This window comes from Portunus trituberculatus, chromosome 46 (genome assembly GCF_017591435.1).
Source record: "Portunus trituberculatus isolate SZX2019 chromosome 46, ASM1759143v1, whole genome shotgun sequence".
Classification (NCBI taxonomy): domain Eukaryota; kingdom Metazoa; phylum Arthropoda; class Malacostraca; order Decapoda; family Portunidae; genus Portunus; species Portunus trituberculatus.
In genome coordinates this window covers 17835732-17849638 of record NC_059300.1, presented here as the reverse complement: position 1 = coordinate 17849638, position 13907 = coordinate 17835732, and the positions used below count along the sequence as shown (strand labels likewise).

Sequence of the window (13907 nt, the reverse complement as noted above, 5' to 3'; positions counted from 1 at the left end):
CTCTCTCTCTCTCTCTCTCTCTCTCTCTCTCTCTCTCTCTCTCTCTCTCTCTCTCTCTCTCTCTCTCTCTCTCTCTCTCTCTCTCTCTCTCTCTCTCTCTCTCTCTCTCTCTCTCTCTCTCTCTCTCTCTCTCTCTCTCTCTCTCTCTCTCTCTCTCTCTCTCTCTCTCTCTCTCTCTCTCTCTCTCTCTCTCTCTCTCTCTCTCTCTCTCTCTCTCTCTCTCTCTCTCTCTCTCTCTTCTCTCTCTCTCTCTCTCTCTCTCTCTCTCTCTCTCTCTCTCTCTCTCTCTCTCTCTCTCTCTCTCTCTCTCTCTCTCTCTCTCTCTCTCTCTCTCTCTCTCTCTCTCTCTCTCTCTCTCTCTCTCTCTCTCTCTCTCTCTCTCTCTCTCTCTCTCTCTCTCTCTCTCTCTCTCTCTCTCTCTCTCTCTCTCTCTCAGCACCTTCATCCTACTTCAGTAACTCGCGCCAATAGCTCCCATCATGCATAGTCCTGCCCAGTAACTCATCAGCGTGTTGAGCCTCTGACATGATAGCCGGCCATCTGTTCACGCCATCAGAGGCTGCACCTTCCAGCACATCCATCACGGTTATGGCCTCGACCTGCACATGAACTTCCAGGTATAAATAAATTTGCAATGACATCATGGAAGCACGTACGACCACACAGCCTGGAACTGTATTCTGAAACACTTCTCTGCCTCATCTCCACTACATTCGAAACGCTCTACTTAAAGTTATATGTCTGTGTGTGTGTGTGTGTGTGTGTGTGTGTGTGTGTGTGTGTGTGTGTGTATTCACCACGGTCGTCTCCTGGTAACCCAGCCAGCCTTTCCCATTACGGAGCGATCTTCGGGTAGGACTGAGACCACAACACACACTCCACACACCGGGAAAGCGAGGCCACAACCCCTTGAGTTACATCCTGTACCTATTTATTGCTAGGTGAACAGGGGCTACATATTAAGAGGTTTGCCCATTTGCCTCGCCGCCTTCCGGGATTCGAACCCAGACCCTCTCAATTGTGAGTTGAGCGTGCTAACCACTACACTACGAGGTATGTGTATGTACATGTGTGTGTGTGTGTGTGTGTGTGTGTGTGTGTGTGTGTGTGTGTGTGTGTGTGTGTGTGTACTTGTCATCCAGCCAGTCTTCCCCATTACGGAGCGAGCTCAGAGCTCATAGACCGATCTTCGGGTAGGACTGAGACCACAACACACCACACACCGGGAAAGCGAGGCCACAACCCCTCGAGTTACATCCCGTACCTATTTACTGCTAGGTGAACAGGGGCTACACATTAAGAGGCTTGCCCATTTGCCTCGCCGCACAGGGACTCGAACCCGGGCCTCTCGATTGTGAGTCGAGCGTGCTAACCACTACACTACGCGGTATGTAGTGTGTGTGTGTGTGTGTGTGTGTGTGTGTGTGTGTGTGTGTGTGTGTGTGTGTGTGTGTGTGTGTGTGTGTGTGTGTGTGTGTGTGTGTGTGTGTGTGTGTGTGTGTGTGTGTGTGTGTGTGTGTGTGTGTGTGTGTGTGTGTGTGTGTGTGTGTGTGTGTGTGTGTGTGTGTGTGTGTGTGTGTGTGTCTGTGTGTGTGTTATAGTTTCAGAGATATTTAACAAGATTTAGACATTATCAACAGAATAAACAGTCAAGAGAATCTGCCTAGTCATCTCTGTGAGCTTTGCAAATAGTTGTGGTAAAAGTGCAAACAGTTTCTGAATACTGGCATAGGATGCATATCAAATGGAAGAGAAATAAATATATCCATGATGGTTTACTATGGTCAACATAATTCACTGCCATCGTAATTTCACCATATATACATCAAGAGTGAATTAATCTTGTCACATAACTTAATGCCAACTTTCTTTAATGTTTTCTTGTGATTCCAGAGCTTTAATTAGTAGCCTTACTTATATGATCGTTCTTCTTTAAACAACTTAGGTATGGAAATTAGCTGCGTAGTGACACAAGAGAGAAAAGAGGAAAAAGAGAAAGTTAGGTTTATCTTTTTATGCAACGGAAATATTGACTTGAGGATGTTATAGAAATAGTTCCTAAAAAGTTAGAAGCATTGAACATGAAATTTTATAAAACAATGAGAGGGTTAAAACTCCTTTATTCTAAACGGCGGTTCAGCGACAGCAGCTATAAAGGTCATCAGTAATATTACCGAGCAGAGTATTTATTTTTTCGTGGTAATGTCTTGCTCTACAATGTGTAATAATTACGTTCAGTTGTTTTTAGATATCCTTTGATATATTTCTTTCTGTGCCATTAAAAGAAATTAATATTATTCAGTATACAATCAAGACATGTTTAGTTTAATGTACAATGACATTCATTTATCATTCGCCGTTGCTCCATTCCTTCACACAAATACTGAAAACAAAGAAAAGAAAACAAACCAATAAATGAATGCAAATACTGAGGACCATGAATACGATTAAACAAAAACGAATAAATAATAGAGTCAATAAACTCAAATAAATAAATAAATAGTACGTTGAGAATTAGAGCAGTGGCATGTTTCTCTTCTCCCTCACGCTTCCACACACGGTGAGTACTCAGGCCAGAGCAACTACGCCCGGCAAGCAATACTCCACACAATTCCCCAAGAGGATTAGAACGCGCGGGTATTGAATGTGGGGAGACGGAGAGCATTTGTCGCCGTCACGAGTTTCATCCGGGGTCACGGCGGCCGGCAGGGGGAGGCGTGGAAAGGAATAATAAAAGAGGGGAGGAACGGAATTTAGAATGTGACAACACAACATTGCTTTCTCCAGGGATGGCATGTCGGCCTTAGATGGAGGTTTCTTTCTTTCTTTTCTTGTTTTTCTCGGGATGTTAATGGTGGTGGTGGTGGTGGTGATGGTGGTGGTGGTGGTGATAGTAGAAGTAGCAATGGTAGTAGCAGTAGCAGTAGCAGCAGCAGCAGTAGTAGTAGGAGTGTTAGTAGTAGTACTCGTAGTAGCAATGAGATTTATGAAAGTGGTGAGTGATAGTATACTCCTTATGGACAAGATGAGAATGAGCAGTCAACAACAACAACAGTAGTAGTAGTAGTAGTAGTAGTAGTAGTAGTAGTAGCAGCAGCAGCAGCAGCAGCAGTAGCAGTAGCAGCAGTGGCAGCAGCAGCAGTAGTGTGGTGTAGTGTGGCAGCAGCAGTGGTGTAGCAGGTGGTAAAGTGGTCGTGTGGTAGTGGTAGTAGTGCAGTGGTAGTAGTAGTAGTAGTGGTGGTGGTAGTAGTGGTAGCAGCAGTGGTTGTTGTAGTAATGAAGTAAGCAGTAGCAGTAGTGGTAGTGGTTGTTGTTGTAATAGTAGCAGTAGCAGCAGTAGTAGTAGCAGCAGTAGTAGTAGTAGTAGTAGTAGTAGTAGTAGTAGTAGTAATAATAATAATAATAGTAGTAGTAGTAGTAGTAGTAGTAGTAGTAGTAGTAGTAGTAATAGAAGTAGTAGTAGTAGTAGTAATGATTTTGCTTTCTTTGATCTCAAAGTTAATTAGTCACAATTAAAAAACACCTCATCTAGTTCTGAATAGATCACGAAACACACAATAATAAGGCCTCAGCAAACACCATTTTAATCAGCCCTAAGCACGTCCTGGCAGCGGGTATCATCAATGCGGCGTCTTATTCCTTTTCCTCCGCCGTGCTCATCTGCTTCATTATCCCATTCATTATTCCTTTCATTACTCTACCCCGGGAGCCATCCTTTCCTCATGCAGCCGCCAATTGAAGATTTGATAGGAATTTCCAAAGATTTGCATTTAGAACGAAATTTCCTAAACTGCTTAATCAAACTCTTTTCTTCTTTTCCTACTTCATTATCATTTTCAGCAGCATTTTCATTATTTCTTCATGCACATTTCCCACCATCGTGCTTATTTTTGTGTCACTGGCTGGAGCAACATGCATGCCTGGGCATAATTATTGTTTCGCAGACCACACACGTAATTCTAACAGTTAAAGAGTCGCTATAGTAAGGTAACCCGTGATGGCCTTTTTTTGCTAAATGTTCATGAAAATTGTCTTTTTTTTTCACTTACGCAGCAAACTCACTTGACGGGTCAACCAAAAATCCTGAACTATTTGCAGGAAAAGAGTAATTTCTTCTCACATATTCTGGTATCTTATAAGTTAATAAAGACTTTTATGGGAATATAAAGTCAGTTTGCGGAAGATATAAAAAGAAAAATGTGACAGGGTGTGAAAAGGATTATACAAGAGACCTCTTCTATAGTCCTTGCTGTAAAAACGGATTCGACCATCGGTCAGCGACAATGTTACTATGTTTGCGTGTCCACTAGTGGTAAAAATACGTTGCCAGAATCGGTGAAAACAAGGTACAGTTAATTTGGTGTTGATTTTATGGTGGAGAACAGGAAAGCAATGAGGTGGCGAGAGAATCTAATAAGATTGTATGGGTTTCCAGCATCGAGCAGAACAATTTCACACTGCGGTGGAATCTGATATTTCTCATGTATTTTTCTGATTAAGAGAGAATGCAGATTACACAAGAGGTGCCAATATAAAGGACACTCACTGCAGTGCTATTGATCATGTTTAAGAATGAATAAGAACTATACAGGTATTTTACACTGAAACAAGAACTGCTGCGTGTGAAAGCCAGTGTGTGTGTGTGTGTGTTCAGTGAAGACGGCTAATATTTGCATTTCATGTATTGCGTATTTTTTTACAAGTAATCGTTAATTTAATAACCATCTCTATGATTAATCGTGTAATGTCATTTTAGTATATAGAAACTTATATATCGTTATCAATATTAACTTTATTATTATTATTATTATTATTATTATTTATTATTATCATTATTATTATAATTATTATTATTATTATCATTATTATTATTATTATCATCATTACTATTATTATCACTATTACTATTATTGCTATCATTATCCTTATTATCATTATCATCATTATTATCATTATCATCATTATTACTATTATCATTACTATTATTATTATTATTATTATAATTATTATTATTATTAATATTATTATCATTATTATTATTATTATTATTTTCATTATCATTATCATTATTGCACCATTATCATTATCATAACTTTGTTGTTAATTTTATTCTCGTCGTCGTCGTCGTCGTCGTTGTTTTGTGGTTGTTTTGTGGTCGTGTGGTTTTTGTTGGTGGCGGTGGTGCTAGTGGTGGAGCCTTTAATGATGATAGTTGTAATCGTGAATATGGTAACTGAATTATTATCGTTACTATTGTTGGGTTGTGATGATGAACACACACACACACACACACACACACACACACACACACACACGTAGTGTAGTGGTTAGCGCGTTCGACTCAATCGAGAGGGCCGGGTTCGAATCCCGGTAAGCGGCGAGGTAAATGGCCTGTTCACCTATCAATAAATAGGTAGAGGATGTAACTCGAGGGGTTGTGGCCTCGCTTTCCCAGTGTGTGGAGTGTGTTGTGGTCTCAGTCCTACCCGAAGATCGGTCTATGAGCTCTGAGCTCGCTCCGTAATGGGGAAGACTGGCTGGGTGACCAGTAGACGACCGAGGTGAATCACACACACACACACACACACACACACACACACACACACACACACACACACAGCTCCCTTCAGCCTTCCTTTCACCAGCACACTGCATAATTTACCTAACGACTCGGTTACCTGGAACTGGTGACACACAAAGGACTAATACAGACACTACACTGAGACTGTTCCAATTACAGCGCGCCAGACAAAACGCTGCTGTAATTGGCGTTGTGTTCCTCCCACTCCACCATTTGTATTTCTAAACTAAAGGATACAGAAATAGCATCGCTACCTTGAGGTGCTGAGACTAGTTCTGGAGGGCTGTATACGCATCTGTGGTCTGACATCTCAATAAGGCATCTATCTTGCTATTAATTTGTCTGTCTATACTTGGATGGTTACCTATTCTTCTTTCTTCTTATTCCTCTAAATCAGGCTTATGTGTGTGAATTATCGTCATTAATTGGTGTTTATCTAAAATTCAGCATTTCTCCTTTCACATTTACCGCCTTGTCTGTTCTTTGTTTTGTCTCAAGCGCTTCATTCCCAATGTGATTACCGATTACTTGATTTTTTTTTTTTCGTTCTTGTTAAATGATCACCTTTACCGAAGGTTGTTGGTAATTACATGCATATTGCAAAAAATTATCATAGTTTCTCTTGCACAGGACACATTGTGTTAAAACACTATGTACAGTATCAACAAGTAAATACTTTCACCTTACAGCATGCATTATCATAAAAAAAGGTCGTGCTTGCTGATGCTCTCAGGCATTTCTACCTTCTTTGTTCCGTGTGATGTCAAATCTTATAGAATAACAATTTACATATATTTTTTCTTACTGGTTCAGTTTATCTCCTATTGAAATATGAAGACACCTCTTGCATTTATTAAGTAGTCATCATCATTATCATATTAGTCATTATCGACGTATATCATTAGAAGTTTGGGGATACTGAATTAAAATGGCCTAGATGTATTGCATACAATGTAGTAATTTTACACTTCAATATACGTGTATTAGTAAATCAAGTCGTCCACCGCTAAGTCAGAAAAAACACGGTAATTCTAATTAGAAGTACCAATTAAGTTGTTCTAGATCACAATAACAACAGTAACACTACTGACCACATCAAAAGTTAAGTAAAGAAAAAAATATCATCTAATCCATTTTTTTCCATTCAGTTTTCACATATTGCAATGCCAGTAGCGATACATTACAGTAATCATACAAAATATCATCGTAGTGAAAATGCAATTATCAATTAAATGAACAGGCGCTTCAAATGGCTGATGTGTGGCGTGATTCAGACCTCAGCACACATCAAATGATCAAACGCTGATAAAATTATCCTTTCAGTCCAAATTCAATTGGTGTTTATTAAATATTGGTAATTGACTAACACTGTCCACGACTGCTGCCTTGCTTGATGTATGTGAGGCCAGACTGAGGGGAAGAGCTTCGTGTACACGTGTTTACCTCAATATTTATTGCAGTCTCTTTTACTAGCCTTGCCATCAGTACTGTTCTTGTTGTCATTGTTGTTACTGCTGCTGTTATTGATGATTGAGTTTACTTATTTATTATTAAGTAACGATAACACGGATTGTTATTTCTGCTAATGAAATGGTCTTCAGTTTCTTTTTTTTTCATTTTTTATGGTTAAATAAGAACATAAGAAAATGAGGGAAGATGCAAGAGGCCATCAGGTCTACACGTGGGAGTCCCTCTATTCAATACGTTGATATAACATCTAAAAGTACAATCAGTATATTTTTTCATAAATTCTTTGATTGATAAATTGATCTAATTCAGTTCATTCGGGATTTCAATGTTCACCACCAGCTTTGGCTTTCATCTTCTTTCACTGACCAACCTGGTGAACAAACCTTCAACTTTGCTATCCTTCATGACCTAGAGCAGCTAGTGAAGTTCCCTACCCGTATTCCTGACCGCCTTGGAGACACGCCCAACATTCTTGATCTTTTCCTAACCTCCAACCCTTCTGCTTACTCTGTTAAACTTTCCTCTCCGTTGGGCTCCTCCGACCACAATCTAATTTCCGTTACCAGTTCTATCACTCCAGTGCAGCCTCAGGACCCGCCTAAGCGGAGGTGCTTCTGGCATTTTAACTCTGCTAAGTGGGAGGAACTAAGGCAGTACTATTCTGATTTCCTTGGGATGATTATTGTTTTCATGTCAGAGATCCTTCTCTTTGTGCCGAGCGCATAACAGAGGTGATTATCTCTGGCATGGAGCTTTACTTTATTACTTTTAAATATAATTCTACAATTTGGTATATAACAAATGTTTGTGGAACTTATTTGAATTGCCATTATTATCCTCTATGGATGGGCACTTTTTCACTTAGCCTCTCTCTCTCTCTCTCTCTCTCTCTCTCTCTCTCTCTCTCTCTCTCTCTCTCTCACGCAATGCACGCACGCACGCACGCACGCACACACGCACACACACACACACACACACACACACACACACACACACACACACACACACACACACACACACACACACAATTTTCACAGCAACGAGATCAGACTTTGGAATAAAACAAACACCATCCAACAAAGGAGAATGAATGTTGGAGCCATGAAGATAAAAAGTAAATTCCAAACATTCCGTTCATCAGAAGTTACCAGCAAAAAGCCTCTTGGGAGAGGCCCTGTTATGACCAGAAGTACGTCGCCGCGCACCGCAAAGTGTCATCCTCCCCATTCTGTACCTCCTCACGGCACTCTCGTGCATAAAGATTTGAAGTCAGGATCAAACTTGGTAAATGGCCACAAGGAGACGAGAAAGGAATAAGGAGAGGAACAGAGAAAGAGATGGCGTGTAATGCAAGTAACCCTTTTATCCTCCTCCTCCTCCTGCTCCGACTCCTCCCCTCCCTGTCTAACCACTCTCAAGCACAGCGGGAGGTATAAACAAGTAGTTGGTGACCTCAGTGCCTCAGTTGCCATATTTTGTGACGTCTTACCATAAGATCACTTTGAAAACTCTCCTTCTTCAACTTATGAGACATGTTTGTACGAGAAAACATTCAACTGCTCTCACTTCTAAAGGCACTTTATTCACACTTCCATCAAAACACTGCAACATCATAGGAAATAATCGAATAACTCTCTCTCTCAATACCCAGTCTTGGCAAATTCTTCTACAATGCAAGCAATTAATTCATTATCTCTCTCTCTCTCTCTCTCTCTCTCTCTCTCTCTCTCTCTCTCTCTCTCTCTCTCTCTCTCTCTCTCTCTCTCTCTCTCTCTCTCTCTCTCTCTGTGTGTGTGTGTGTGTGTGTGTGTGTGTGTGTGTGTGTGTGTGTGTGCTTTCATCCTTACTATCGTATACACCTCTTGCTTTAAAGTTTATGTACTTTCAGTCACAAACATATTCGTCAATGCCAACAAACAGGTCTGTTTATTTCAACTTTGTGATCCATTGCACATTACTTTATATACCACGAACTAAACAACCTTACGTTCATCCCGTTAAAGAAATCACCATCACCACCACCATTATCATTTATCAGTTCAACGCTTTGTAACTGGCACACAGCCGCATCACGTGCCAACCGTTAACCAGCCTCTCTTCCCCAGGACTTTCTTTCCCTTCCCATGTTATCATCGATTGGTTTTACGTTTCAGCTGCCGTATTGTCATACGGAACAATTAACAACAAAAGAATAGTGCATATAATCTTTATAAGCATTTACAAGAAGGAGAGGGATTAAAAGAATAGATTTTACAATTTCTAACCAGGTGACCATTGAATAAGGAAAATTGTAACTCATACACACCCGCATCGCGCCCTAACAACTCACTAACCAGCCTCTCCCTTGCCCCGCACAGGTGGTCCCAGGGCCTGCTCTTCCACCAGGCACTCGTGGACTGTGGGAGGGCAGCAATACTCATCCCACTAGGCCGCTCCATATACAGCTGTCAGCCGGTCACCAAGTGTTCTCTGGTGGAGACTGCCTTCCTGCTGCTCGTCACCGTGTCCACAATCAATATGTTAACAACGGTATTAAGTCAAGTAAAGGAACTGTTCTATTGAAAGTTTCCGTAGCGTGGTGTGAGGTGAAGCTTGTCTTGCCAGTCAGAATGAGCCAAAAAGAGAGAAAGAGAACGAAGCACTCTTTGTCATCACTCTCTGACTTGTCCACTGTGTTTTTGTTATTTTCGATCCTTTATTTGCTCTTGTTATTGTTTTGTAGTGTCTGTCCTCGTCCTTTTTTATGGATTGTTTGCTTGCTCTTTTGTTTATTTGTCGTTTTCCATGTCTGTTCGTCTATGTTGGTAAAATCTTTGTTTATGTCTTTTCATTGTTAATCTCTATTAGTTTTCGTGTCTGTCCATCTGTTTGTTTGTTTGCACAATCTATCTGTCCTTTTATGTTTCCTTTGTTATTTTCATGTCTGTCCGTCTGTAAGTCTGTCTGTCTTTGGCCTGTGTCTGTCTCTCCATTTTCGCCTTCTTTCCAATAGCTTTGGTGTTTATCTAAAGGTGTCTTCTAAGTCATTTTAAAAATTATGCGAACTAAAAGTTTTGTCTATTATAAATTCTTTGTTGTCTGTGGAGAGGCGTACAGTGGAAGTCGTGTGTCTCAATGTTTGTGCAGTTCATGTGTCGTCCAATCACAATATTAAGCTAGTGAATATAGAGCCAGTTATGCTACACCAAGTAAAATACCTCCTTGGAACTATAGCTGAAGCCAATGTTCATGTTTTCCCACTGAATAGGATTATTTATCTCTCATTTTCGTAACATTTTCAAAGATCGCTAGGCCGATATTCTGTAAACCGTCATAGCTAAGTCCATCATGGCGAAATAATGTGGCGCATTTCATTCATAAATCGACTATTAACTCGTATGACCGGTCAAAAACTACTACTATCGGCAATGAATGCTATGACAGAGTTCACCCTGTTTTTAGCGCCACTTCTGACCACCAGAAGTCTGTCAGCATCGTGACAATACGACCATACATACTTTAACACGATCCGCAGCTCGTTTATATATATATATATATATATATATATATATATATATATATATATATATATATATATATATATATATATATATATATATATATATATATATATATTACAAGTACAATAATGAATACTAGTAACTATGAGTATTCAATCCCCTTCTTTAAGGCAATAAATTATCATTATAAATAAATGACGGGAGCGGTACGTTCATTTTTTCCTAAACACAAACAAACTTTCCATCGCGCGGATTGCAATGTGTCGGGTTATCGACCGTAATCTCCTATATATCATGTTTCTTTTTTATTGAATATACTGTGTAATTACTATAAAAGTAGCAATATGAAGTCAAAATCTAAATCCAAGACGATCATTTGAAAAACTTATTTCATTCCATAAATTTGAAGTTGACAAATTGTGAGCGTCTGTTTTAGCGGCAGACGGTGAATGAGATAACGACCGACGACTTCTGACGGTAAAAAGACAGACTGCCATAAATTCTGTAAGCTGTGATGGTTGGCTATGACCGGTCATGAGCACTATGCAGAATACGGTTCTAGGACCCTACTAATGGGTTTCCTGAATGGCGCGCAGATCCCGCACATAGGAGGTTATCCCGTGAGGTTACTGACCCAATCCAAAGTTATAATCTCTGTGAATGAAACAAGTAACCCTAAACTGTCAGTAACGTCAGCTCTCACATTTCCTTCCTAACACGGGTCTGCGCCCCTCGAAGCTAAATTTAAGAAGTTATAACGAATTTTAAAATCTTTGTGGATTTAAATCAGAACAATATTTTTTTCCAACAGCAAAAAAATTACTGAAGTAAATGATTACAAATTTAAAAAAAGGCTAAACACCTACGCAATTACACAGCAATTACACGTCCCCCACACATAAGACAATCACGTATATATTGCACTGGTTAGGAGTATCAAGGACGTAATCAGGTAGTTCAACAAGGCAGTAAGGCACTCCACGATTAATAAGGTTTTTATTGGCGATTTCAAGCTTACAAAAGACATAATTTCTTGCACTTGAAATAAGACATCAGATTCAGGAAACGACTCTTCTAGAGTTACATAGTCAAATCTTCCACTAAATCCAGAACTGTATACTCATTTGTCTTTCCCATTTTACTCGATTCATGAAAAAGGGATAAAAAAAATCGGGCTCATCTTCGCTTAGTGAGAAAATGTGGAGCGATAGATACACCAGAACTCGCTCTCAAACTGTCTTTACTATTTATTGCCTTCCCTTCACTCCTGGTAACAAAATAATACCAAACCAATCACACGGGCGGATCATATATGAAGAGAGATACGAAAATAATGATGAAATACACTACAATTGATTCCACACTCCCAGACATCAAACACTATCATTCATTATCTATTTCTTTTACCATGCCGAACACCTCATTAAGCATACCTAGTCACACACACACACACACACCTGTCCATCTCACCACAACTTGACTTCGGCCTCGTTTGGAAGGGAAAGCAGCATTGAACGTCCTCTCCACATCGCTACACATACACTGCATAGTCGCAGCGCAATGGAAGCAAAGTGGCAATTGCTATAACACATCAAAACTGTATTAGAAGTAGACACGCCCGCATCACGCCCCACTATCAACGTGGCAACCCTCTAACTGAGCAAACCGCACCACAGGAGACAGCAACACCTGCACCCCGCGGGAGATTCAAATTAGTTACAAAAACTCATTTTCACTATATTGATGGTAGCAAAATACATATCCAGCATTCCTCTGTTCATAAAAGAAAAAACGGTCAACATATGCTTTCCATTTCACTATATTTCTAAGTCCTCATTTAAGTAGTCACAATGATACACAACACTACTTCGCTCTCTGTTTTCTAATTACATTTTCTTTTAAGGGCGAAAGGAACGACTGTCTTATTTCTATTCATGGCCTCCAAAGCAGGAGCGAAAACAAAACTTCAGACCCTTGTACCACAAGCAGATGCGGACACTCATTTGTAAAGAGCTGCCACACTTCGCATGGTACTGGTAGTGATGGTGGTAAATTGATAGTACTCGTATTTCCTTGGAATAATTTTGCGTATCTCATCACAGAGATAGAAAACTGCTGTCATTCTACATTATAGAGCGTAAAGGCGACGGTGACGACTATAATGGTTGTGAAGATGATGATGATGATGATGACAAAAACATTGACAAAAACATCAACAACGATGATAATGATTATATATATTAGTGATGATAATAACAATAATAATAATAATGATAATAGTAATAATAATAATAATAATAATAATAATAATAATAATAATAATAATAATAATAATGATAATGATAATAATAGTAATAATAATAACAAGGAAACTACATAACATACTACACGTCATCAGGTAATTTTACTACACGAGATCAGAGAGAGAGAGAGAGAGAGAGAGAGAGAGAGAGAGAGAGAGAGAGAGAGAGAGAGAGGTAATCTAATGAAACTGTCAGTGTCAGAATAAAGAGCCACGAGTAAGGTCACTTCGCTCCACCTGGACGTGACCTGTACGTGTCAAAGACCTGATGATGATTTATTATTCTTATTCTTAATAAAATTTTCATTATTATCATTATTATTATTATAATCAATATTATTATTATTATTATTATTATTATTATTATTATTATTATTATTATTAACATAATAATAATAATAATAATAATAATAATAATAATAATAATAATAATAATAATAATAATAATAATAATAATAGTGATAATAATAATAATGATATAATAATAATAATAATAATAATAATAATAATAATAATAATAATAATAATAATAATAATAATAATAATAATAATAATAATAATAATAATAATATTAATAATATTATTATTATTATTATTATTATTATTATTATCATTATTATTATTATCACTATTATTATTACTATAATCATTATTATTATTATTATTATTATTATTATTATTATTATTATTATTATTATTATTATCATCATTATTGTTATTGTTACCATTATTATTTTTAACATTGTTACTATCATTATTATTATTATTATTATCATTATTATCTTTATCATTATCGTTATCAACATCACAATCAAGAACAACAACATAACAATCTTTATCGTCAACGCATCTCTCTCTCTCTCTCTCTCTCTCTCTCTCTCTCTCTCTCTCTCTCTCTCTCTCTCTCTCTCTCTCTCTCATCCTCTCTATCAATTACCCCAAATAACACACACACACACACACACACACACACACACACACACACACACACATACACACTCTATGTAATCCAGTAGTTTGTCATTCTGACGTCGTAAGTAGGAAGGCAATTAAT

At 38.5% G+C, this 13907-nt stretch overlaps 1 protein-coding gene across 11 annotated transcripts in view; it reads left to right on the top strand.

Annotated features, from left to right (window-relative positions):
- The window catches only part of LOC123519824, a 248780-nt gene that overhangs the window by 168417 nt on the left and 66456 nt on the right, over positions 1-13907 (top strand). For 10 of the 11 annotated variants that reach the window (XR_006679104.1, XR_006679105.1, XM_045281345.1 and 7 more), the window contains one exon: positions 9409-9592. Coding sequence is in view for 9 of the 11 variants with exons in the window: in XM_045281345.1 (XP_045137280.1) it covers positions 9409-9592 (184 nt within the window). In the remaining 2 variants the exon portion in view is untranslated. The remainder of the gene's footprint in view (positions 1-9408; positions 9593-13907) is intronic. The other variant, XM_045281344.1, reaches the window with a different exon arrangement.